Source organism: Notechis scutatus, chromosome 4 (genome assembly GCF_049901735.1).
Source record: "Notechis scutatus isolate UNSWTSFEM ecotype Mainland chromosome 4, rNotScu1.2, whole genome shotgun sequence".
Taxonomy (NCBI): domain Eukaryota; kingdom Metazoa; phylum Chordata; class Lepidosauria; order Squamata; family Elapidae; genus Notechis; species Notechis scutatus.
The window spans coordinates 30,479,715-30,505,768 of record NC_142012.1 but is presented as its reverse complement, the minus strand read 5'-3'; the positions used below and the strand labels follow the sequence as shown (position 1 = coordinate 30,505,768).

Below are 26,054 nucleotides of genomic sequence, written 5' to 3'. Positions count from 1 at the left end.
ACTATCATCATCCATTTTCTTTAAAAAAGCTTACATTACATCATTACATTACATCTACTGTGTCTGTCACAATCATTTTCCAGCTTAAACAATTCCAAATCTTTTTCTCTTAAGAGAATTCCTTCATGAACATAAGCCCATTTGGTTATCTTTTCAGAATTTAGAATGCCCTTTTGCAATTGTATTGGCTGGAACTATGTGTACATTATTCTAAGCATTTTTATTGAATTATATTGTAGTAATAATGAGTGCAATTATATTACTCAATACTCAGGTTCCTTGTTTGTTTTTGGCTGTTTGCAAAGATAGTGTAGGTCAAATACATTTTTTATTTTTTCCAGATTTTGTTATTAATTAATTAATTTGATTCTTTTTGTTAGTTTTTGTTTTTTATTTTTTGTTTTAAATATGTTTTTACATTGTGTAAGCTGCCTCCAGTCGCCATGGGTGAATAGGCGGCAATATAAATTAAATAATAAATAAATAAATGCCCTTAGAACTTGTTCATATTCAAAGAGAGCATAAAATGCAACCATTAAGAAGTATCCTGATCATGCAGCATACAGTAGTACCTGATGTATAAATTTAAGGCCAAGGATCTTAAATGATTATTGTATCCCCAGCACAATTTCTGATATTTATTTGGGGAAATTATATTTAGGAATTACACATATAGCTATATCATAGCAAATACTGCAGATGCATATTTGTGCAAATAAGCTTGTTCCTCACTTTCCAGTGTCCATTTCCTGAGATAGCTATTTAGGACAGATGTGAGTTTGCTCTGAATTGACAAAACAAAGACATCTAAATTTTTATTTCTGTCTTTCTGGTAGGAGGAGGAACAGCAGCTTTTTCCCTCCTCCCCTTTCTGTCAAGATACAAACAGGGGCTTGACCAAACTGTCTGAGCAACTCCATTTTCTGTCTCTCCCTGCATGTTACTTCTGTTAGTAAATGAATATGGAGCAGTTGAAGTCACAGACTTGGCTCTGGGCCACTGGTGCTCTGTGTGTAGCTTCTGTGCCACTTTAATGAATAGTGATGTGATTCAGAGATAAGCAGAGATTCAACTTGGAAGAGGGTATGTTTTTCTCTTTCTGTTTACTTTTCTTGATTGCATCCAATCCCAATTTACTCAATATATCTACTATTCTTTTCCTATAGCTTTTGGATCTTGCCAGAATGATTTAGCTTTCTTTCTAGTTAGACAAATGTTTTGATAACTGAAGATTTGACTCCATTAGATAAGAACCAGTGCATGTAGAAAAGTTTGCTCAGCGCTTTTGTCAGTTAAGGTCAGGTGAATATTGCTGTGTATGTACATTTAGTTGCATTGCTTTAAGATGTAAATTCTTTCATACGGCAAGTTAGGCAGCCAGAGACGGCACACTGTGATGTAATACTCAGATTCAATTAAGTATGGTGCCAAAATCCAGCTAATTAGATTTGTGTAATAGATTGCATTTGGATCAGATATTGCTAATAAGTAATTTATATACTGTAGAAAACACTACTAAACACTACTAGTAGAAAACACTACTAAAACAAACCAAAACAAAACCACAAACTTGTCATCATGAATTTGAACAGTGTTTATATATATATAAAAACACACACACATACTGTATGTATGTACTGTATGTATATATGTATATATATGTATATGTATATGTATGTCATTTAAAATTATGGAGGAAAGTAATATGTCTTAATTTTGTTACTTTGACTTTCATTTTTTTTGGTTTTAATAGCTTTACCTCTCATTTTTAATGCCAGGTAAGCACATTGCTTAAATATAGCAGGTATTGGTATGATTCTCATTTTTAAATGATTAATATCTCACAAATAGTATAGTTGATTGTCTTTTTTTTCCAATCAAGAAATATCAAATTTATTAAATAAGGATATAGTAGAGACAAATATTATTAAGGTCTTTTTAATAAAATTATGGTTTTTTTTCTAGATTTAACTGAAATTGTACATTTTATGGTGGTTTTTAATTTGCTTATAGACAAAGAGATTAAAAAAGTTTTTAAAAAAGGATTAAGCTCAAATTATGGGAAGGTAATAAATTAAATCATTTCTATGAATTGAAGTTTTAATTGTAAGTAAATATGAGTTCTACAGTTTCGTTTAGTCCAGACTACCTGTTCCTTTGAAGGTAAAATAAAGGTAAGATGTTGTTCTTTCTGCCCTGAATATTTCTGAGGATAGATTAAAATTAGCTATATTATTGATTGGTTTTCATGGTAGCACATAAACTTCTGAGACTAAAAGGCTTATACAGGGTGACAATTTTGAACTCTTAACTGTTTCTGAAACCCTTTTGCTAAGGAGTTAAATCATATTGCAGATGGTTGCCTTATTTGCGTTGCATTTATTTCAAAAAACTGCATAAAAACTATTAGTTAAGTACCTTCAATTATTATGAATAAATCTAATTTTGATTTTGATTAATATTATATTTAATAAATATTAAAATGATTAATATAATTATATTTAACTTTGAAAGGAGGTCTTGTAAGTCAGTGAAACAAAATATGCTTTTGATAGAAGTTAAGATATCTACTTATTACATTTTTTATAATAGGCTTGAGTTGCTGATTAATATGTGTGGCTGACTACATGCATAGCTTTGTCATAGTTTCTTCTCTCAACTTTATTTGTTCTTTGAAGTGTAATTTATTGTGCAGTTTGTTGGATATGTTTTATAAAATTATGAAGATTGGGAGAAGTTAGCTTTCTTGCTATTTAAAGGACTTACGTTGAAAGCTAGGATCTTCTCTGCCAGAAACAAAACATGTTATCTTGTATAAAATACACTTCCAGGAGTTGCTCTCTTAATTTTGCTTGAAAATTCTGTAGATAGAGAAGTTGACAGTCTCTGACAAATGTGCGTGAATATAAGGGCAATTCAATTGACTAGTATTTATGTTCAGGTGAATGTACAGAATGATTGCCCTTAAATGAATTTCTTCCCTTGGATAGGAAAAACAACTGGAATGATATATATTAAGTATCTCACTATGTACTACATTCTGGCATTTGATAATCTACATCTTCTGGCAGATACTGAAAAATCTGTGCAAACTTCCCCAGTGTGAAATTGCAGAATCTAATGGTTGATGTATGCAGTAATGACTACAGAAATAAACCATATGGGTCCTTGACCTCTTTGCCCTCCATCAGTTAGCCTGAATGACAGTGTGCTTCTTTATATTTGTTGTATGCTTGGAATTATGTAGTTAGTTGTCTCTGTCTGGGCCATCTTTCCTTGGGGACTATAAGTGGAAGTTATTGCCATAAATAGACACAATAACAGCAAGTAGTGCTCTGGCAAGTTCAACTGCATGTTATTTGCAAATAATACAAATATGAGGAGCAGGAGTAGATTCCAAAGGAGATTATTTTGAAATTGTTCATACACGTTTGCTATTATTTGTAACTGTTTGAACCCTAACTCCATTTGATAAAAGGGATGTTTATTTATAGACAATGTACCATCTGGTGGATTGGATGCTTCAAGCAATCTTAAATATATAATACTTATTTATAAGATATATAAATATTGAGGTGATTTGAAAATTTGGTAAGTTTGTGGATTGTATTGTGTTACATATTAACAACAGAATGCCATAGGATAATACGAACAGAGAAAATAATGTGTGTCAACAGTATATGTAGTTGAAAATCTGTCTGGAAAAAAAATTACATTGGAATCTGCATATAGAAGAGAAGGATTTCCTGAAGCTGTAGATTTTGAGGCATTTTGGCAATGTGTGAAAATGTGCCTCATCACCAGTGATAAGACACTTGGGAAGGATGAAATATGGAATGAAAAATAATTTATGACTAAGACACATAGGGAAGAAATGCTATAAACTTGTATTTTATTTTGACAGAAGTATGCTGTATGTAAACATCCTCAGTGGAATGTTATAAGTTCTCTTAATTTTCTACTATTGCAGCAGTTCAATTTGTAATAAATAATTAGTGTTATTGAGTGATGGGCAATGTTCTGACATGTTTGTAGGCATAGCAAGAATTTACTTCCAGGACATTTTCAATGGGTTATCACTTACTTCAAGACAGACAGGAATTCCAGTGAACTACAAAATTGAGATTTAATGATAGTCATTTGAAGAAACCCAAGTTAATGTCAGTTCTCCCTCTACTTGCCAGTTTTTACTTTACCTGAGCTTCACTCATCTTTTCCCCTATAGCTGTTATCAAGTGCTTTCCCATTGGATGTAATATACCTATTCTTCTGATAATCATTTATATTTGTAGCCAGTATATTCTAGTTATTTTTGGCTGAGAGTGACAGGAAGGCATACTTACCAAAGCCTTCTTCCTTCCTATTTTTAAAATAATAGAATGGATAATGAATGGCTCTAAACCCTAAACCATTTGTCTGTAGGCATAGGCCAGTTGCAGTCATCAGTTAATATATCATAACCAAAAAATCAATTTATCGGTTACATTCAGGCAACAGAGAAAAGACAACCAAAGACAACCAAGCTATAAACAGCAGGAGCCCGAATTTCAGTAACAGAATAAAGCAAAAATTACACTTTAGTTTACAGTACACTTAGTTCTTAGTATTTCAACATCTGCCAACATATGCTTTTTTGGTATGAATATTGAAGGAAGCACTTTAATATTTTGCACTTTAAGGCAAAAAGCATCAGTTGTAGAGGAGTTTAGAAGATCAAGGTCGGCTTTATCAGAACAAAATGCATATGCTACAGCTGGTAAATTTCTACAAGCAATAACTGTTATTGAGAGGTAGATTAGTTGGTGACACGTGAGGACTTATCTCATCAGGAAGGACTGAAAAGAATCTATTTTAACCTCTAAGCAATTTTTCTGTGGCTAAAAGGAACTCAGGAATGCAGCTTGGAATCCAGCATTAAAATTTTAAAATGTGTGCTTGCTGTTATCTGGAATATCTCTGATCCCTCATAGGCCAGCCAAACCTGAACATTGTCCTCTCAATGTGAGAAGATGCAATGTCCTGATAACGGAGAAACACAAGTTCCCTGATTCTGGCAGCATTTGTTCTCTTTTATTTATTTATTTTTGTTTGGGGACGAAAAGGCAGATAACAGATGAATTATAAAAGAAATGCTGCAGTTTTTATGTCAAATGTTCACAAGCTGCAGAATTAAGATCCATTATAATAGCTCAGTGGTATGAGCTGTAATATATTGGTCATCAATTTAAACCAGATGTGTGCAGTACTTTACTTTAATGATAAATACTTGTGATGAATACCAATGAACATTTGCATGGTTCATGGGGTTCAAATATATGCTGAATAACTAGAAATGTAGAAATCTATGCTACATAGCAGTGTAACAAAACAAGCAAAGCTTTATAATTTTATCTATGTTTCCTAGATATATTGGAAGTTTTACCATTTGCCAAACTATATGATTATAATTAGAGGTAACCCCGGAAGTTGTGCTAGGAATTCATCTGAAGAATTGCACATTGAAGAAAGCTAGTATGTTATATGCATGTCTACATACTTATTTATTCATAGTGAATTAATTTCTCCTTTGTTTGTCCACATACAACCAAAATTGCATTGTTCTATCCCAAGATGCAGAAATCATAAGATTTTCCAAAAAATCCAGAGTGGGATTCCTGAATAGATTCAGTGACGATCAAATTGATTAGTGCCTGAACAATTACTGCTTATGAAAGGTTTGGAGAGAATGGAAAATGGAGTGGAATCCTGTACATCATGTTTTCTTGCAAGTCTTGTTGGTATTCTTCCGCTAGGGCGTTGTTTTATTCCTGTTGCATTCAAATTTAAAAACTTTTTTTAAAAAAACCCAAACCTATTTAAAATTTGATTGTGACATTATTTCTTAAAAAGCCAGATATAACAACATACCATATTTTTCCATTGTATAAGATGATACTTTTTCTTAAAAATATTTAAGAAATGGAGGAGCGTCTTATACTTGGGGGGCTGAGAGGAGAATCACGGTTGCGAAACTGCTGATACCTTATCTCTGCAAACTAGCCTCATGACCCAAACTTCCGCTTGCTTAAAATATTGATTTCTGAATTCTCGGTAAGAAAAGTGGGGGGCGTGGCGTCCTATGTATGGGGGCGTCTTATAGGCAGAAAAATAGGTAATCTTCATCAGCCAAAAGAAAAGGTAGATAGAGGTTAAAGAGATTAACTGAACCTTTCCATAGTTAAGACACTTTTCCCAAATACCCAGCAGGCTCACACTTGTAGGAAGTAATACATGTAACAGCATATTGGAGGATAAATGCAAATTTTGGGCAGACTCTCAAGGGAGGAGGCTGTCATTTAGAATGTTGGCCTCAAGCTGTTTAGGGCTGTGTTAAAGATATGTTACTGTATGTACATAACATAGGATATAGCAATAAACAATGAGGGGGAAAAGGAAGGCTGTGCATTTTTTAAAAATGTATATGTATCATACCAAGTTTCTTCAACTCTTGTGCCCTCAAGGTGGATAAGGCTGATATATCTATCATCTATCATACTGCAGTGCACATGATAAAGCAATTAGGTTTGGCTTCTTAACAATAAATCTATTTGGGAAATATACTATATTACCGTAGAATTAAGGAAGCTTGTCTTAAGCAGTTTATTCTTAAATATCTCTTGTCTTTCTTGCTAAGAGCTGTTTTTTTTTTTTTTTACATAGTCTCAAACTTAACTAAACCCAATTTTCATTTTAAATCTGAGGATTTCTCATCTCTTTACATTGGAACAAAACTAATTCTAAAGTACTAAATGCTCTTCTTCCATCCAGTACTCATAAATTCCATTTTATACAATGGTGAACAGCCTTTTTATACTGGAATGTAAGATTTGAGATTGTTAATTACAAACTAAAACTGGGTCAAATTTTCCAGTGGATTTACAGAAGAAGGAAATATAAATCCAGCTTAAAATTATTTATGTAAACAGCCTGATAATCATGAATACAGCTCTGCGTGCATCTCATGTAACATACTTTTAGAGGTAAGTTAAAGGCCGCATAGATGTACTTTCCTGTGCCAAATTTTATGCTTCATTAACTGGATTCTATATGAAACAAACAAAATGTTAAAAGAGTTATGATATATATATAGTTACTTGCCAAGTACATCTAAATTATATTAAAGTAATTAAAATATCTTTACAATCTCCAAGGCATGTCACAACTTTTGAGCACCCCTAATGTTTGGAAATTGAAAGTTGAAAAATATGACTTGCCCTAAAAATCTAGATAGTGATGTAGATAATAATCAATATCCATAAAAGCATGAACTGGTACTTTGAGCTACTAATTGTTGTGTTAATCCTAAAATGCAGTATGTAACAATTAGTGTTAGTATGCAAGGATTTTTATTACTATGTTACATTTGCACATATTTATCATAAGCAGCCCAGTTGGACAGTCATGTTCATAATTTGTATTGCTTTAAAGCATTTATCCTCAAGCATCTTTAATATTAAAAATCAAATAAAACTCAGTGGATTATTTCAACAAATAGGAATGGCATTTCTCAAATAGAACTCAAGAAACCAAGTTTCAAATTTTGTGCTTAATGTTTGGGACAACTATAAGCTATAGTTGTATTTGGAATAGCAGGATTGACTTTCTATTGTATACACCTGAAAAACATTGACATAATAAAACATATTATTCTGCATAGCTATTTCTATTGCTATACAAATAGCATTATTTAAGGTGTAATTCAAAGATTACCTATTATGAATCAGATAAATGCCAAATGTATGTCAAGCAATTGTCGATGACTTCCTAAATACAAGAAATAAAGAGGATAAGTTCATCTCTGAGGGGAGCATATTCTATATAATTTATTTATTGAATTATATGCTTCCAAAATACTGGTTATGGTACATTAAAACAATAAAATGTGCAGTTACACAATGTAGCACTAAAAATATTCACAGTAACCCAAATATAATAAACACAACAACATCTTAATACATTATTATTATTATTAGTTAATCTTTAGTGAGATTCATAGCCTTTGGGGCTGGTTGGTAGCTCAACAGTCCTCAAGTCCTAAGCAAGGACCTAGGAACTGTTAAGGTAGCATCTGAGTGTCAGAGGATATAAGTTGTTCCAAGTAGGGTGGTTTTTTGTAGAATCAGGGTATTCAAGTCTGATAAATTCAGAATTTCCAAATAGTGAGTTGGCCCTTTAGGTATTGCTCCAAGGGCTCCAATTACAATTGGGATAATTAATTTTTCCAAAGTTGCTCAACTGAGAGTCCCTACACTTTGTGATTTTTTCTTGCTGCGTGTCTTCAGTTTGTGCAACACCAGGTATTGCAATGTCAATGAATCAAAACATTTTCTTTTCCACTATTGTTACAACTGTGTGAAAAAGTCCTGCACACTTTATGCTTTACGGTTTGTGACATTTTTTGGATTGATTTTATGATATTTTATGCTAACTGCTATGCAAATATTGTTATATTTAAATAAATACTGGTGGTTTTTAAGTGAAAAGCATAAGTTTTTTGCAATTTGGTGCTGTTTGGATGGGGATTGTGAATTTTCTTGCATGCTTACAATGCATGCTTACAATGACTATGAAAACAGATTAACTGATGCATACCCAGTAGCATACATGTTGCAATTACTAAGGCCGATGCTACTGTTTTGTTAACATTTTTGTTGTTTGTGGCCCTGAAAAAGACCATTTAGGAAACCAAACATGGTTACTAATATGAAATTGGCACACTTTTACATCACATGTTTCACCCCAAATTCTTGTAATCTGAGGTGAGCTTCCTGTCAGCCATCGAAATGCATTGCTGAGCCTTGCCATCTTGCCATTTTGTTGACTTTCTTGGTCTTCCAGAGCGGAGCCTGTCATCAACTGAACCAGTTATTTGGTATTTTTCAACCACTCTGCTCACTGTGGTGCAATGGCATTTCACTCTCTTGGTTATTTCTGTACAGGAGTAACCCTCTTCATGAAGCACAATGATGCGACGCGCTGCTCGGTACTGGTGAAAGCAAAGGCCTTTTTCCTTGCCTGCAGCCAGAGCTAAATTAAATTTCTCAATGCTTTTCATGCCAATTTATAGTTAGAGAGTATGACAACATTGACTGACTCATACATTTAGCTTCTGAGCATTTGATTGGTCAGCCAAAGCTTGCTGCTGATTGGCTACTTTCGATCCTAACATTCTAGAAAATTCAAGTTGTGTTTGTTTTAGCACATAAGCTCACTCAAAACCTTAAAAAACACTTTGGTTATATTAATAAAAATTATGCATCTCAATCCGACTACAGAAATTTTCATCAAAGTATTAATTTTGCATGGTTTCTATGAATGAAAAGTTGATTAAACATGTAAATACAGCTTAAAACTGAAAGCGTGCGGGACTTTTTCACACAGCTGTATGTCAGGTGGGCAAAGTGCCTGTCAGTCTGAATTCTGAAGTCCCACAGGATCTTGACTTTTTCATTCTCCAGAACCTTCTCAACCTGATGTTCCCAGTAGTTGTTACTATTATTATTATTAATTTTAATTTTACAACCCCATAATAAAATTAGACAGGGAGGAACAATCTCACAATTACATTTCACATGACCACTTTCAAAGGCTGTCCATAATAGCTTGATTTTTGGTTCTTACCAATGCAGTAGAGAGATATCTTGCAATGTCAATGTCAAAACAGAAACAACACATCACTTCTGGTTTTGTACCATCCTTCTAAAAAATAAGGGATAATCAATAAATTTTCCTATGGTGAATGTACCAAATAGATAAATTCTAGTTGAATGAAGCAGTGTTAAAAATATGCTAAACAATTCAAGTGTTGTAAGTAAAAACTGATACTTTCAATTGAGCTCCCAAGGGCACTGAGCCTAGGTGTCATACAAGTAGATTTAGGACAACTCAGTGTAGCCAGCTCAGTGTGGCTAGCTCACCACCGTCACTCGCCACTGTCAAGTTGCCTCTGCAACTCACTGTTACTAGGTCTTTGCAGGACAACTCCACATGGCCAACTAACCAAGGAGACAATTTACTGCTGGTGGCCCAAGGCAGAGCTGGGTGGGTTGGTGAGTGAGTGGATGGGTAGAGTGCAGAGCAGTGGCTAATGGCTTCCCATTTTTACCCTCCTTCCACTGTTGAGCTCTGGGCCAAAAAGCCCCGGGACGGCGGCAGTGGTGAGTGGAGCAGGCAGTTGAAGGTGGCAGAACCTGTGCTAAGCTGACCATGCCAATTGTTCCATTCCATATAGAAAGTGTAACCATGCAGATGCACTGCTGCTAAAGTACGTAACTCTAAAGTAACAACGATTTTTAAAAATCTATCAAGTGTCAATTCTTCATCCAATAGATATATTTGAGAATTAAGATATTCAAGTTCTAGAATTTTTCTATGTATAGGATATTTCTTCTGAATTAAATAATGTTTTGCATATTCTCTACCAAGCCAATTTTAATTTGTTCAAAATTTGGATTTACAACAGGAATGAACTTTCACAGTTCGCTAACTTAAGATTTCTACTAGAATCTTAAAAACTATTAGATTACTAATAGATTTCAGTCTATTATATCAGCATAATTAACAAAAATTATCCTACACATTTTTTATTATTATTATTATTATTATTATTATTATTATTATTATTATTATTATTATTATTATTAAAGGTAGGGGACATTGCATTAGAACAACTACAAAAATATTTTGATCATATTGCTCAAAAGAATCTTTTTCTTCATTGTCTCTTGGTCAAAAGAAACAGACATCTTTTAATTTGAATTTGTTCAAATTAAATTAAATTATCATTAATTGTTTGAGTGTCATTTCCCATTCCTGAAATATCCGTGGTTCCTTGTGGCTTCAACTCCTAGAAGTGTAATAAGAAGAGTACATTTAATATACCACTTTTGAATCAAGAATATTCTTGTTGATTTTAACTCTAACTTTTAACTGGATTACTGCAGAATTGTAACTCTGAGAAGCAACTTTTCCTTTAGGATTAAGGAATCCTTAAACAAGGAATATTTTCATTACCAGCACTTATTCCATAGTTGTTTTATGTACTAAGGAGTATCAAACTCACGTCACAGTGGCATCACGTGGCATATCGGGACTTTTCCCATCGCTAAACCGGGCCTGGGCGTGGCCAGCACATGACACATGCAGCCTGTTGGCCAGGAGTTTGACAGTCCTGTACTAAGATATATATATAAGATACCTTTTATTAGAGCAGACACCTTTTGGAGGTTGGGTAAGATTTTTTTGTAGCTGTTTTTAAGCCATATGACTCATACTTCAGTGATTTACTACAATCAGCTAGATTTTAGTAGTAGAATATTTCTGGTTTTTTTATTTTCTGCTGCTTTGTCCTATATCAGCCTGTAATTGTGCTCACATTAATATAATTAAACTATGGTTTACAATGAACTACTACTGGCTGGGTTAATGGCTTGGGATGTCAGGTTAAATAAACATGATATAGCATGGTCTATATAACTCCACTTCTTGGATACATTAGTGCAATGGGACAATTGGCATTCTTGTGTTTATTCATGTAAACACAAGCATCTGTCTTAGTGTTACAATTGCAGAATGGAAATGATAGTGTGCTTCCCATTTGGTAATTTAACTACATCAAGAAACCCCCACAGAGTTGAAGGGCTCTGAAATAGAAACTTAGGTTTGGTGGAAGCTTGATGATGATGATAATTGAAAACTCCAATGTGCTTTCACCCAGTGGACTGAATTTCTTTGGCAATTTGTGTCATTTGCTTACTCTTGTTATTTCTTTTTTGTCCTTTTGGAACCTTTGTTTTTCTTTTTTTTAACCTTCTTTCCCAGGCCTTTGGTGTATCCTGTATCCTGAGAGAGCACTAAATTACTCGTTAACCTTCTTTCTTATTTATGTTCAACTATGTCTAGATTGTAGGTTTAGCTGGCTCTAAGGTCAGGCAGTCGTGTCTTTTTGCTGTTATTTTAGCACTGTTAGTTAGCGTAAGCTCAGTTTTTAGGATGATGTTAGTAAAAAGAATGCCCAGAATTGGCCAAATTTATTGAATTTGATAGGTTTTCTTTTTTTAAAAAAAACTGCTATTTTATCTATAGTAATTAAATGAATCTAAAACTGGTGATGGGTGGAAAGAATGACCCATTATCCAGAGTTATATAAAATATAAATACTGTATAATTTAATAAGCCATCTCTCATGAACCTTCTTGATCAAAAAGTTGGCTATGTCTGTAGAAATCATATGTATCATCAGGCAGGTTTTGAAATGTAGCACACAGCTATAGTATCCTTAACAAAAGATCATAAGCTCTGCTTAAATATTTCCAGCAAATCAAAGTGCATCAGTCTACAATATAAGGCAGATGGTTCTGTTGTTAATTCTGACCTCTAGAATTTAGCTAAGATGTGATTCCCTGCAGTTTCCATCTAAGTGATTGAAGACTGCTATCATGTTATCTCTCTCTCTCTCTCTTTGAATAAAAGAACCAGTCCTTTGAACTGTTTCTTCTAAGACTTCTTTTTCCAGATTTATGATTAACTTGCTTAGTGTTTTCTGCAGACATTCTGCCAATATTGTTATTAAAACAGCATGTGAGACTTGGTACAATAATTTAAATATTTCCTGACAAAAGCAAAAGATAGCTGAAATGTTACCAACCACAACTGGGACATTGACATCCTGTTCACATGATTATGATTCCCTCATTTTTAAAAAATTATTATTATTATTATTTCCTTCAGTATTTGAGAACTACCTATCCTGTGTTACATTAAAAAAAAAGTTTAATACTGGCAGGACCTGCAAGGAATGAAAAGGTTTCTGCAAGAATTTGTAAATTCCATAGTATGAAGAATTGGGTTTTTTTTTTAAAATCAATTCTTCCCTTGCAGGATTTATCTAAAATATTTATTCATGTGTTTATTTACATATATTTTATACATTGGGATTTTTTTCAAGAGAAAAATGTGCATTGATGTAGTCAGTTATGCCCCTTGTTCACCAGTTAAATAAGTACTTTTTATATACATTAAACCATTCTGAAAACATACAATTGTTGTTATTTTCAGTCCATTGTGTCTGCTTCCTGCTGGTCAAAGGTTATTATAATAGGGTGGTGTATAGTAAGCTGGAAAGCGGACAGGAAGACTAACACTGAGCTTCTTTGGGGGTAGACGCAACAACTGAAAAGATTGGAATTCGGGAATATGCTGAAAACAAAGAAGAGGTACTTCTTTATTAACAGTATCAAACTATCCAGATGAATGCTTCCATCTTTCATCTGATGTGTTATAAAAATATGTAGAGTTGGTTATTATGTACACTTTAATCTTTTTTTAAAGAGTTGATTGGACTTTAAAATATTTTTTGTAAATATTTGCATAATTCTTCACTCTTGGACCATTACTGGTTTTTCAGAAACAAAAGTAATCAGGATTTAATGTGTGTTAAATGTAGAATTTGTAATCCTGTTAAAATTTCTTGAAAAATAAATCTTTGTGTAAGGCATTGAAACATAGATAAGAGGCAATTCTAATTGTTTTGCAAAGAGAATTTCTGCTAAGAAAGAACAGATGATCGGGTTCCCTATGGTATTAAGGATTTGTGACTTTAAAATAACTTTTAAGAAATCAATTTAAGAAATTAATTTTAAAATTAAATTAATTTTATTGAAGGGATATATGAAGAAAAGAAAAGACAGGCTAGTGAATAATCATGCATGTGAATTTGGGTTTCTTGGTAATCATGCCTTTCTTGATTACTACTGTTATTTTTTATAAAGTGCATGAAGTTTAGGTGTCAAATTCAATTAAAAGTGATCATATTGACTTAAAGATTTCAAATTGTTCTACTAATGCTTCCCAAATACCACCCTACATCCTTGTTTTTTGTTACTTCTTCCATGGTGAATAAATCAAAAGAAAGGGAAGGCAGATGTTTCTGAAAAGCCCATAAAAATTTCATAATTTTTCATAACTTTTCATAATTTTGAAATGGGAAATGACTATAAAAAATGGCTTCTGCTTTTTCAGTCAAAACCTGACCATATACACAGATGCATGTGAGGGCGCATGCCACACACACACGCACACACGCACTAGAGTTTGTTGATATGTGGAACAGTTTTGGTATTTTTAGAAAAGAGATTCAGTAAAACAAATATTAAAAGAATTGCTCTTTAAATAATAATTCTAATAACATTAGTTTGTTTTAATATTATGCTTTTTGAGGCTTGGGTTAGAATATGTTAACCTGACAAATATTGGTAAGTAATGGGATTTATTGAAAAGCATCACTTCAAAAAGTTATCAACTGGGTGAGATAATTAATATGAAAAAAGCAGAAAAAAGATTTTTGAATATGTATTTTGAAGGCATAGCAAGTGAATGAAATAACAAATGTCAAATGTATAAATATTGGAAGATGGATTCAAACATTAGAAGAAACCTGTTTAACAAGACTATAAGCTAAAAAAAAAAATTTAAGGTTAACAAGATGGATAATGTTATTTGGATTGCAGTTTTAAAACTCAGCCAGTCAGTCTATTCCCACATGCCATTAGATTTTTATGAGAGTGGAAGAGAGCATGACCTTTTGATGGTTCTTGATTGTGAATGTGTATAGTGGGATTCCCCCCTATGAAGCTATCTTCAAAATGTGTTATATTTTGCATGACCAAGTGCTGCAGGGCAATGCAGGCAGAAGTCAGTACCATTTTTATTACTTTAGCTTGAGCTGGGCAATGCAACAATTATTTATCGCATGATCAAATCTAACATACCTGGAATCTTCCAACACCCAGAATTTACACTCAAGAAATCCTGATGTTTGTCTGAAGTGTGTGTTTACATAGAGGTATTCTTGAGCTATATAGCACATTTCAGCTTAGGATAATAAATTAGTAATTATAAAATAATCACATGAGCAAGTGTATCAAGCGTTTCACAGCTTTGCCTGCTTTTTAAACATGTTTAAAATATATGGTCTTCTAATTTTCCACGTTTAGGTTTAAAAAAATGCTGCAAGATGCAAAATAAAAAGCACTGTTATATTTACATTGTTTGCAATGTTTTTGTTTGCATAAGTACACTAAAGTTAGAACAGACCAATGCAGAACTGGCAAATGGTGACAATAGATTAAAAACAGGAAATGTTGGCCATGTGTGTATTTCAAACAGCTAATCAGGATGATAGCCGGTGGAGTGGAAACTTCCACTGAGACTGTTTTTTCCTTATTTTTCTTTGTAAGAAAAGATGGTGCTTCCTGGAAAACAAGTCTTAAAAAGTATGAATGTATTTTTGGCAAAGGGGGAGCAGCGTAACAATAAGTAAAGATGCACCTAATATTTTCTGTCCTTATTTATAAAGCTTTGTAAAAGGAATTAAGATATATACAACTGAAGCTTGAGCAATTATGCTTTGAATAGTTTATCTGTGTGGCAAGCCAGTAAATATCAATATTTAGTGTTAATAGTGTGTTAAATTATTTGTGGGCTAAATTTTGGGTGAAATTATTTGTTTATTTGAATGAAAAGCTTAAGGCACAGGAAAGTAGTCCGCTTTTCCCATTCATCCTTTGGGGACTGAATCTGATAAAAGCCTTCCGTATACATAGGAGCTGCTATGATATAGAGACCTTCATATTCATTCAATAAATATCCTCCCAACATTTAGTGAGCCTCAATTTTGTTCTTCATGTTTATTAATTACTTGATTCCATCCATAGGGAGGGGAAGAATTGTATCAGTTGAAAAGTTAAGTTGGATTGTAATCGATCAAAAGTTTAAAATATAGGAAGCTTTTTCATCTTAATGCTTTTTTATTTTAATTAAGGAGAAATGGAAAAATGCATTCCCTGATGATTAATTAAAATATATACATAAGTAAGGCACCGTAAGTAATGGTAAGGAAACTTACTTTGACAGTAAGTCTTGCTGAACTCTTCCTTTTCAATGGTTTGGGGCCTTATTGTTGTAATTCTATATAACAGTGGTTCTCAACCTTTGGTCCACAGACAGACCCCTCCAATATCATCACAGGGTTCCATGAAGGAATGAAGAAATGTTATGTTTTAAATCTTGAGTTAAGTCTTGGGGGTCTGTGGCCATGTTTCATGGCCACAAAAGGTATTTAAAGGGAGTCCGTGTTGAAGAAAAGGTTGACAACCACTGCTATATAATATTATTGACATTATATTGTAATTGATTCAGGGACCTCAGTTTTTAAGATTATAGCTCGTTCTTTATAATGCTTAATTTTTCCTCTTCCCTCTCCCCCCTCTTCAGACAGGACTGATGGAATAATCCCTGAAATACAAACTCTATAATTCTTGTTAGGTTTCAGCAGTACTATTATTCTGCTTTAACAGAGCAGAAAAAAGCTTGAAAATTGATACTTACTCATTATAGTAATATCTATAACAAAGACCAACCCTTCCAAGTGTATTCCTGAAGATGTTAACATTAGGTGTCCCACTTGTCAAAAGGAATCAAAAACTCTCAACATGGGGGGAAAATCTTATTCATATACAAGCCAAATACTTTGGATCCGAAAACCAAAGCTGTGCTTTTCACTTCATTCTGTAGCATGATCCTCTGAAGTTTTTCTCAGTAAGGCAATATACAGCTTCTATCAGGCAGCCAATATTAAAATGTTTAAAAATAGAACTTACTTCAAGAATCCCAGATATTTTCAGATAACAAAGAGTGATTTATATGGACTCTCTTTGCAGTTTCATGAAACATAGTAAGGCCATTGTACTATGATTAGCACGCGTGCTGATGTCAGGTCTCTTGTCTAGCTTCAAGCTTTATTCTGCTGTTAAATTGTGCTTTTGTGCTATAATCCAGAGAACCTTTGTGTCTGACTTAGTAATGTGTAGTTTCTGAAATTGCTTTTGTTTTTAAGGACAGTCTGTGCCAGTTTCAGTGAGTGACTCATTAAGCAACCGAAATAAACATACCCATTTTCACTCTGTGAAAAAGATGTATTCTGGAAAAATAAGGCAGAGATATAGAAGCAGGTGTTAGTTGTCTAAAGGCAAAGTTTTCTGACATGTAGGACTATAAACAAGTTTTGTTTATATTACCAATTTACCAAGGAAGCTGCAGTAAGAGCGATATTTCGCTCTCACAGAGGATCTTTGTTAGCTCTGAAATACAGAGAAGATCTCAGTGTACAAGTTAGAGAAAAAACTTCCAAATCTGTATTATATAAGTTACAACCACCTTGCTGTACAAATCATAGCACAGTTTCTTCTCACACTTACATTGGGTACATTGATTTCCTGTTCTTCATTTGTCCCTGTAAATGTTTGCCATATTATGAAACTCCTATTATCACCTAGATCAGGGGTGTCAAACTGGATTTCTTCAAGGGCCAGATCAGCATTGTAGTTCTCTGCGGGCCAGCCGGTGGGAAGAGAAATGGGATGGACGCCTTCTGCAACAAATTGCAGCACTTGGTTGGCCAAAGCGGGGTGTGGGGGGGGGCTGCTCATGCCTCATTTTGGCCAGCAGAGTGCTGCAGGAGGCTGTGCAGGCTAAAAACGGGGCACGGGCCTGTGTGCAGTCCCCCCCCCATACCCCATTTTTATTGCTAGAGTCCTTTACTATTTCCAGGCTGGTCCCATGGATCAGATTTAAGTATCCTGTGGGCTGGATTTGACCCATGGGTCATGAATTTGAAACCCCTGACCTAGATACTGATGGGTTACAACTCCTATCTTCTTAGTACTCAGAAAAACAATAGTTTTTCTACTCTAATGGAAGGAAATTAGGAATGTTGTACAGTATAACATAATATAAATACTATTATAATGTAAATAATAATAATAATATAAATAAAATAATACAATTGGTTAATGTACTGGATTTAAAGGATTGTTTATAATCAGGCTACTCCAATGTAGCTTTAAAACGACTTGTTAAAATTTGTCCTTTTGTATTTGGTTGTAAAGTCAAAAAGCAACTTAGTCAAAAAAAGTTTTGCTTGAATGGTTTAACCAAAGAAAGATCATAACTTAGTGGAAGACTATAATACTAAATTCTCAATATTTCTGCATAAGTAGAATGACGCAAAACGGAATCTGTTTTCTACACAAGTCCTACAACTAGATAAAGAGAACCCAATTAAATAAATCAGTAACATGACACTTTGTTTATTGAGGAAAATGATACAAATAACATTTTTGTGTTGGCAAAAGCAAAATTATGTTGCTTTCAGTAACTGGTGTGTGCCCCCCTCCCCCAGGTTGGACAGCAGTAACTGCAACTAAACTTTTCTTAAAACTGTTCATCAGTCCTGCACATTGATGTGGAGGAATTTTAACGTATTCCTCCTTAAAGAAAGCTTCAATTCAGGTATGCTGCACTGAGCTGCTCACACCATGTCCGTTCACATATTTCCTTAGGATTAAATTCAGGACTTTGACTTGGGAGACAAGAAGAGTGTAGACTTGGCACTGGTCAGATTAGTAGCACTTAGCCTGCAGAAGCAATGACGGTGCAGCAAGCATCTCAGAAGGGATCTTTCTAGATTCTTGGATTGTACAGAAAAAGAAAAAGTGTGTCCAGGAAAACTAGAACAGCTGGTGAAAATGTGTAAATATGTACATTAGCTGTGCCAGTCGGAATTGAGGGTGACAAAGCTAGCTTATACCATAATAACTGGGTTAAGATTTAATTCAGAATAAGGCTTTTTGTTCTTGGCAATTAGCTTATTCTTAAATAAATGGGAATGCGATTACAGCCTTGAATACTTTGTTAAACCGAAACATTTCATCCCAGAAAATGAAAAGTCCTTTATGTTTTCAAACATACATATTCAAGACATTAAGGTAAATTAATTGTGGAGGGAGGGAGTGCAATGTAAAATAAAAAAATACCAATTTAAAAACTGTTAACCTTGTAGCTTTTTCTGTTGGCCACAAAGATTGTGTGTATATTCAAGATATGTAAGACTCATTACCCCAAATTGCTATTTCTGTCCTGAACTGAAAAATCTCTGGGGCAACATATGATTTAAGCCTAGTGGCTTCATACAGAGTATTCCAAATATTTTGTATACTGCTAGAAGATTATGCAATCTTACCTGCCCTCCAAATTATCAGTTCTTTTGCCCTTCTTAACTACTGCACGTTCTTTTTATATAGATTTAATTGAATTCCAAATATTTCAGTTTATAATATAATTTTATAGTTTCAAATATGTATTTAGATTACTCTGTGCTACTTCAGGAACACACTCATATGAAACATCTGGGTATTTTCTCTATTCTCTAGGCATGGAAGAGAAGATGGTTTGTCCTCCGCAGCGGTCGGTTGACAGGAGATCCAGATGTATTGGAATACTACAAAAATGATCACGCCAAGAAACCAATTCGAATCATTGACTTGAATTTGTGTCAACAAGTGGATGCTGGATTGACGTTTAACAAAAAAGAGTTTGAAAACAGCTATATTTTTGACATAAATACAATAGACAGAGTCTTCTATTTAGTTGCCGACAGTGAAGAGGAGATGAATAAGTGGGTTCGATGTATTTGTGATATCTGTGGATTCAATCCTACTGATGATGGTAAGTAAATTGTTGTTATATTTTAGCAGTTCGTTAGAAATGTTATCCCATACAGTCCTGTAGGGATATGAAAATTCAGACGATAACTTTCTGTTGTATTTAAGTCTAATATGCATTGATTTTAAAAGACCATATTGGTCTTTGCCATTATAGAAAATTATTGTGCCATTTCATTAGCCATTGTTTTCTAATGCCACATTTCAGCTTCTGAAAGAAAGTTTTTTTTGGAGCAAAGAAGGTCCAGCATGCTGTGTAGTTGCAAAGTTGCAGCATCAAACAGATAGCAGTTTACAGTACATGGAGACAATCTAGTTGTGGACAAATGGAGTGTCATTTGTAGCCAGTCGAGATAGCAAGAAAATTTAAGCACGTAGGTCTTGCCATGGGACAATGATTGCCTGTACATACATGGAAAAAATAAAAAGGAGCATTTCCCGGGGGCTAGTTTGAAGTCTTCCTTTGAACTTAGTCCTTTTAATGTGGCTTCCTTTGATCATGGAATTCTCAGGATACTATAATGAAGAATTTATGTGGTATTCCCCAATTTCTTAGGTATTCCCCTGAGAAATAGATGATGTTGTATTTCTCAGCTAATAAAGTTTCCCATTCAGAAGTGTAGTTAACTGTAAGATTGTGGATTAGCTAGTACATTTGTTGGAAAAGGAAAAAATGTTTTTGAAAATATATTATTATGTATTATATTTGTTTTAAATTATTGAATTTTGAAAAGATACATGAAGCAAATATAAGTCTGCCATAATATTGAGATCATTGTTAGAGTGCTAGAATAGGACTGACCTATTCAAATGGTTTCAAATGGTTTGTCCTATTGCATTGCTGAATATGTTCTGGTCTAGTTACTAAGTTGTACCCTATTCAGCTTCACGGGTGAATTGAATAAATAAAACAATGGGGAGAGACCACATATGTGAAGTGGATATAAATTTATTAAATGAATAAAATATATTGTATGATGAATTTGAAAATATGGTGATGGGAAAGCTGAAAAGTATCTGAGTAAGGTTGCTATGTAAGGGCAGGGTTCAATCAACCACAGAGCTTTTATTTCTTAGTTATTATTGTTAGCCAATTCTGATTATGGGGTCATGAAAGTATATGACATAGCTTTTTTTTGGAAGTAGCTGTATGATTCATATGTGCCCCCTCCCTTTAATATTTTTTCTCCTGTTCAAGTAACTTAAAATTTCAAAGAAAATATTTGCAGGCTGAGTACTTCATGTCCAGTATTACTGAATCTATAAGTTTTCTTATATCAATTTGAAATGTACTTATTCTGTATGATCTTATGCTTAAATGAATTGCAATAAAATGAGTTGCAATGTCACACAAATACTTTTGCTTGTACCTGATACATAATCACTCATTTCCTTTTGACATAATTTTTACACAGGCTGCTTTGTGGCCTTCTTGGTACTCTCTGAGCTTGGTTGTTTGCTTGCACACATTTCGTTACCCAATTAGGTAACATCAAGAACTCAACAGGCCAACCCCAAGCTACAAATTTTCTCTTCTATTGGATCTTTCTAATTGAATCTAAAACCTACGCAGATTATTTTGAAACTGTAACTATGAGTATTTCCAGTTAGTAGGTCTCATTGGTAGCACAAATGGCAGAAGGAAAAGTTCCCATAATGGATTTTATGAAACAATTTTGAAACATAGTTTTCAGAATTATAAAAGATTAAGTTTGTATATTTATAAAGTTGAATGTTGAGAAGATGTTACACCACACTTAGAGGTTGCTTTGGAAGCAGTTGGACATTATAACAATGTTAAGGCTAAATTTGGGATAGTACGATGAATATTTGCTATTGCAAAATATTTGCTATGGTTTTCTACTTTTAGAATTTAGCACGCAGATTAACTGAATGGCACATCTGTTTTGCAGAATGAATGAGAATATCCATACCAAATTCTTTCCTTGGATAAACAGTTGGGCAGATATCTATAGCCTGGATCCAAAGGCAATTCTCAATCTTACACTGACTACATAAATGTGGCTTTCTGCATTGCAATCAGTTGATTGCTAATAAGTTTCCTTTCACTACGTGTAGGTATTCTACAGTTAGATTTACAATCTAAGACTCTGGTATCCTAATAATTCAGGTTTTAACTAAGGAATTAAGAATTATTAAGGTAGCACCAAATAATATATTCATAGATGCTACCTTAATAATCCTACTTTAATAATCCACAATAATCTGCGAGTGGATTTTTCTTTTTGTAAAATTAGGTGGTTCAGGCCTGATAAATTCAGTGTTTCCAGATATCAAAGTGGCTCCAAGGCCTCCAGTCATGACGTGTTTTTTCTCAGCAAACACCCAACTTCAATTTGCAAGTGCCAGTATTTTGTTTTTTCCCCCCAATTATTTTTCCTCAATCTTAGCATCTCTTGGAATAGCAACATCAATGAACCAGTCTTTCTTCTTTTTAATAACAGTTACAGTAAGCATGTTATCAAGCACATGCCTGTCTCTTTGGATCTTGAAGCCCCATAAGACCTGAACCCATTTATTTTCAGAAACCTTCTCAATTTGATTGTTTCAGTAGTTTTTTATTGTATTCAAATCCAAACCTCTGGCAAAGTTTCCAGTGGCAACTTGGTCACAATGCTGCTTGTAGTCAGTTTATGAAATTTTGCTGCAGCCACTGATCAAATGGTCAATTGTTTCATCCTTTTCACTACAAAGGCGACATTTGCTGTTGTTTGTTATGATGTTGAATTTTTGCCTTCATCATCATAATTTTTTTTTAATAAAAAGCCATTCGTCCTATAACACACCCATCAAGCTGCAATAGCTTAAAAGTAAATACAAGAACATAAAACGATCACTTCAAGCACCTCATAGGCAGAGACCTACTACTTTTTGTGATGTGAATATTTACATTATTAATTGAGTTTGCAAACAATTCCTCATTCTTTTCGGTACCGTTATACATTAGCACTGAAATACAGAACATAAAAAGTCTTAGGCTTTTTTTCAAGAAAAAAAAGCATGGGAAAATAAGAGTTTGTGAATTTATTTTATAAAATTGTCTGTTGGGAAGGAAATTATGGGTTCTTCTTGCCTTAATCTGAAAGGGGCAAGTGAGGATCATCTGGTTCAGACATCATATCTGAAGATGGGTAATTTGATAGGTTACCTTGATTAAGAGGTTGAGAACCTAACAGTTATAATCCTTTTACAGAATAACTGCAGCCTGCTCCATTATCTCTATCGTGAAGATATTAAGAGTAGTTGATATTGTGTAATTGAAACATTACCAATTTTTAAAGTATAAATCAGCAAGTATTATATTTAATACTTTTAAGTTCTTTTAGTAGCATTTAGGTGAAATCTTGAACTTCAGCCATGATAACTTTCTGAATTAGCTGCAGGGACTGGAAGTGGGAATCATTCTTCCTCCATGGCTGGTATCTGTTGGATTGGTTTTGGAGGTGGAAAAAAATCTAGCTCTGGTCCCACACAATGTGAATGCCGCAGAGTTTGAATCTTTTAACACACTTTTAAAACATGAAACAGCTGGGTGAGGTTATCTGATGGCATGGGGTATATATCATCAGCTGAACAGATGACTCTGTTTCACTGCTAATCTTCTGCCTGGAGATTGTTAGGATCTGGCTCAGAATGAATGGGCTGTGACTCAATCCTAGCAAAATGGACGAGCTTTGGGATTTGGAACTCTCAGTGGTATAGCACTTCCCCACATAGAGCTGAGAGGCAGTTTGAGTGAACTTGCATCTTCTACTTAAGAATCAGGTAGCAGCCATGACTAGGGAATCTTTTTGTGGACCAGTTGTAGCCATTCTTGAACCAGGAAGCCTTGCTAATGGTCACTCATACTTGATTGTTTCATACTTGGACTATTGCACTGTGCTGTGCATGCACATTGAAGACCCCCCCAGAAGTACAACCAGTCCAGAATGCAGTAGCTTGCACAGTGTGGGTGCTCGCTTTTTTAATGTTATACCATTATTGTGCAAGCTTGACTGACTCCCAGTTTCTTTGCAGGTCAGTTCAAGGTATGGTTATCACTTTAAGGTTCTACACAGTACAGGGCCAGGTTGTTTGTGGCACTGCTTTTCCCTTAGAGTATCTGCCCTCCCACCAGATTGCTAGACTGGCCACACTTCAGATCCTTAGCTTTAATGTTGTTGTCTAGTGGGACCTACGGACCTAGTGGGGTCTTTCCTACAGTAGGCTCTTCTCCATGGAACATTGTTCCCTTTTAGATTCAGCTGACCCTCAGTATCTTAAGTTTTTGGAAAGCCATCAAGAGGTGACCATTATCCCAGGAGTTTGGAATGATAAGGTTGGAGCATAGAGATTGAATAGATGAATAGAAATAAATGTTGGATTGGGTGTCAGGTTTTCCTTGATTTTTCATTCTATTGTTTTTATTATTTATGATTTGATCATTGTCGCTAGCCGACTAGAGCTGTGTACAGGTAGTCCTCGACTTATGACCACAATTGAGGCCAAATATTCTGTTATTATGTGTGACATTTGTTAATGGGACATTTGCCCATTTTACGACCTTTCTTGCCACAGTTGCTAAGTGAATCACTGCAGTTGATAAGTTAGTAAATTGGTTAAGTGAATCTGGCTTCCCCCTTGACTGTCAGAAGGTCGCAAAAGGTGATCACATGACACAGCAACAGTCATAACTATGGACGAGTGGCCAAGCATCTGAATTTTGATCACGTGACCAGAGGGATGGCGCAAAGGTTGTAACTGTGAAAAATGATCATCAGTCACATTTTTCAGTGCTGTTGTAACTTTGAATGGTCACTAAAGGAACTGTCAGGGACTACCTGTACTGCAGGATGAATGACCATATAACTCTTGAATGAATGAATGAATGTATGAATCAATCAATCAATCATCAGAGTATTTAGTGACCTGGTTGCCTGTTCTGTTTTGTAGATGCTGTGAAGCCACCTGGCAATTCTCTACCGTCACAAGCCGAATTACCCTTAGCTGTCAGTACTTCCCTATCATCTGTACAAGCCGAGCCATCCCTGCCTCCTCCATATCAGTTAATTAATATCCCACCATTAGAATCTGCCTCCAGTCATGAAGATCCACAAGATTACCTGTTACTAGTCAATTGTCAAAGTAAGAAGCCTGAACCAGCAAGGTAAACATTGGACTTTCTAATAAAAGTGTCATTAAAATGCTATAGTAATGGTTATCGTGGGTAGTTTCTAAGAGTTTAAAAAGTTTTCATTACCTACTGTTCAGAGCCACGGTTAGAATGGAATAAGTAATGTAGCCCACAATAGCAATAGCACTTAGACTTATATACCGCTTCACAGTGCTTTACAGCCCCCTCTAAGCGGTTTACAGAATCAGCATATTGTCCCCAACAATTTGGGTCCTCATTTTACCCATCTCGGAAGGATGGAAGGCTGTGTCAACCTTGAGCCTGGTGGGATTCAATCTGCCAAATTGCAGGCAGTCAACTGAATTAGCCTGCAATATTGCATTCTCTTCCGAAAGTATTGAAGTTCACCATTCTTGATGAAAACTTAATTTTTTTAATGAACATGCTTCCTCCCCCATCAGTTCCTATGTAATTTTTAAAGAACAACTATGACTAGAATCTGATTACTTAAGGGTGAGGTAAAGTGTCCTAAGGTACCTCCTGGGTACGTATTATTTTCATAAAATCTGAAAATCAGCCTATATACGATAATATTTTATCTTTAAAATTGCTCTTTTTATTCAATATTTTTTCAAAAGGGGTTAGGGTTACTGTTAAAAAAAATAATTCCCACCACTGATCTCTTAATTTTTATCATGTACTCAAAAAACCAGCTCTTTCATCTTGGAAGAAGTGGAGGAATATTTACTGCTGGAGGATTTTGAAAGTAAAAAAGTTCCATTGCAGTGAGTGTTTGGGATTTCTCTTTAGAAGTTAACCACAATTCTAAAGCCTGTTTGAAAAAAAAAATCAGCTTGTGTGTGTATTTGTGCATCTTGTGCATTTTGCTGTGGATTTTCATAAGCAGTGCAAATAATTACTACTTGATGTATCCAGAGTGGCTTGAAGTGGAGAAATTGCTGCATTGTTTGCAGATGTATTGGTCGTTTTGAAAACACTGAAGTAAAAGGGTTTATCTTTTAGAAATGGAAAAAAAATCATGCTTGGTTTCCATTTTGCTCCTTGCTAAGAAAATTGCCCTCCCAACACATAGTCCATACCCTGCTAAAAGTTTGGAATGTTATGCCTCATCCCTTTTCTCAAAAACAGACTTCTCTTAACTTAGGACATGTTACAATTTCACATTAGAAATGGTCCTGACACTAAAACAATGCAGCAGTGAATCGAATTAATTTGTTATATGCTGGAATTGCTCTTACTGGAGATAGCCAAGTAGAAGTTAGGTTGGTTTAATTTGGATTTCTACAATGAGCATGTTTAGA

The 26,054-nt window shown here is 34.4% G+C and overlaps 1 protein-coding gene across 3 annotated transcripts in view; it reads left to right on the top strand.

The window, feature by feature from the left end:
- Positions 1-26,054, top strand: part of GAB1 (GRB2 associated binding protein 1) — an 84,270-nt gene that overhangs the window by 40,730 nt on the left and 17,486 nt on the right. Inside the window, exons 2-4 of one of the 3 annotated variants that reach the window (XM_087963085.1) lie at positions 19,308-19,602; positions 24,552-24,765; positions 25,446-25,517. In XM_087963085.1, the coding sequence (XP_087819211.1) occupies positions 19,308-19,602; positions 24,552-24,765; positions 25,446-25,517 (581 nt within the window). Of the gene's footprint in view, positions 1-13,172; positions 13,254-19,307; positions 19,603-24,551; positions 24,766-25,445; positions 25,518-26,054 lie in introns of those variants that run through there. The other 2 variants (XM_087963086.1, XM_026668807.2) reach the window with 2 other exon arrangements.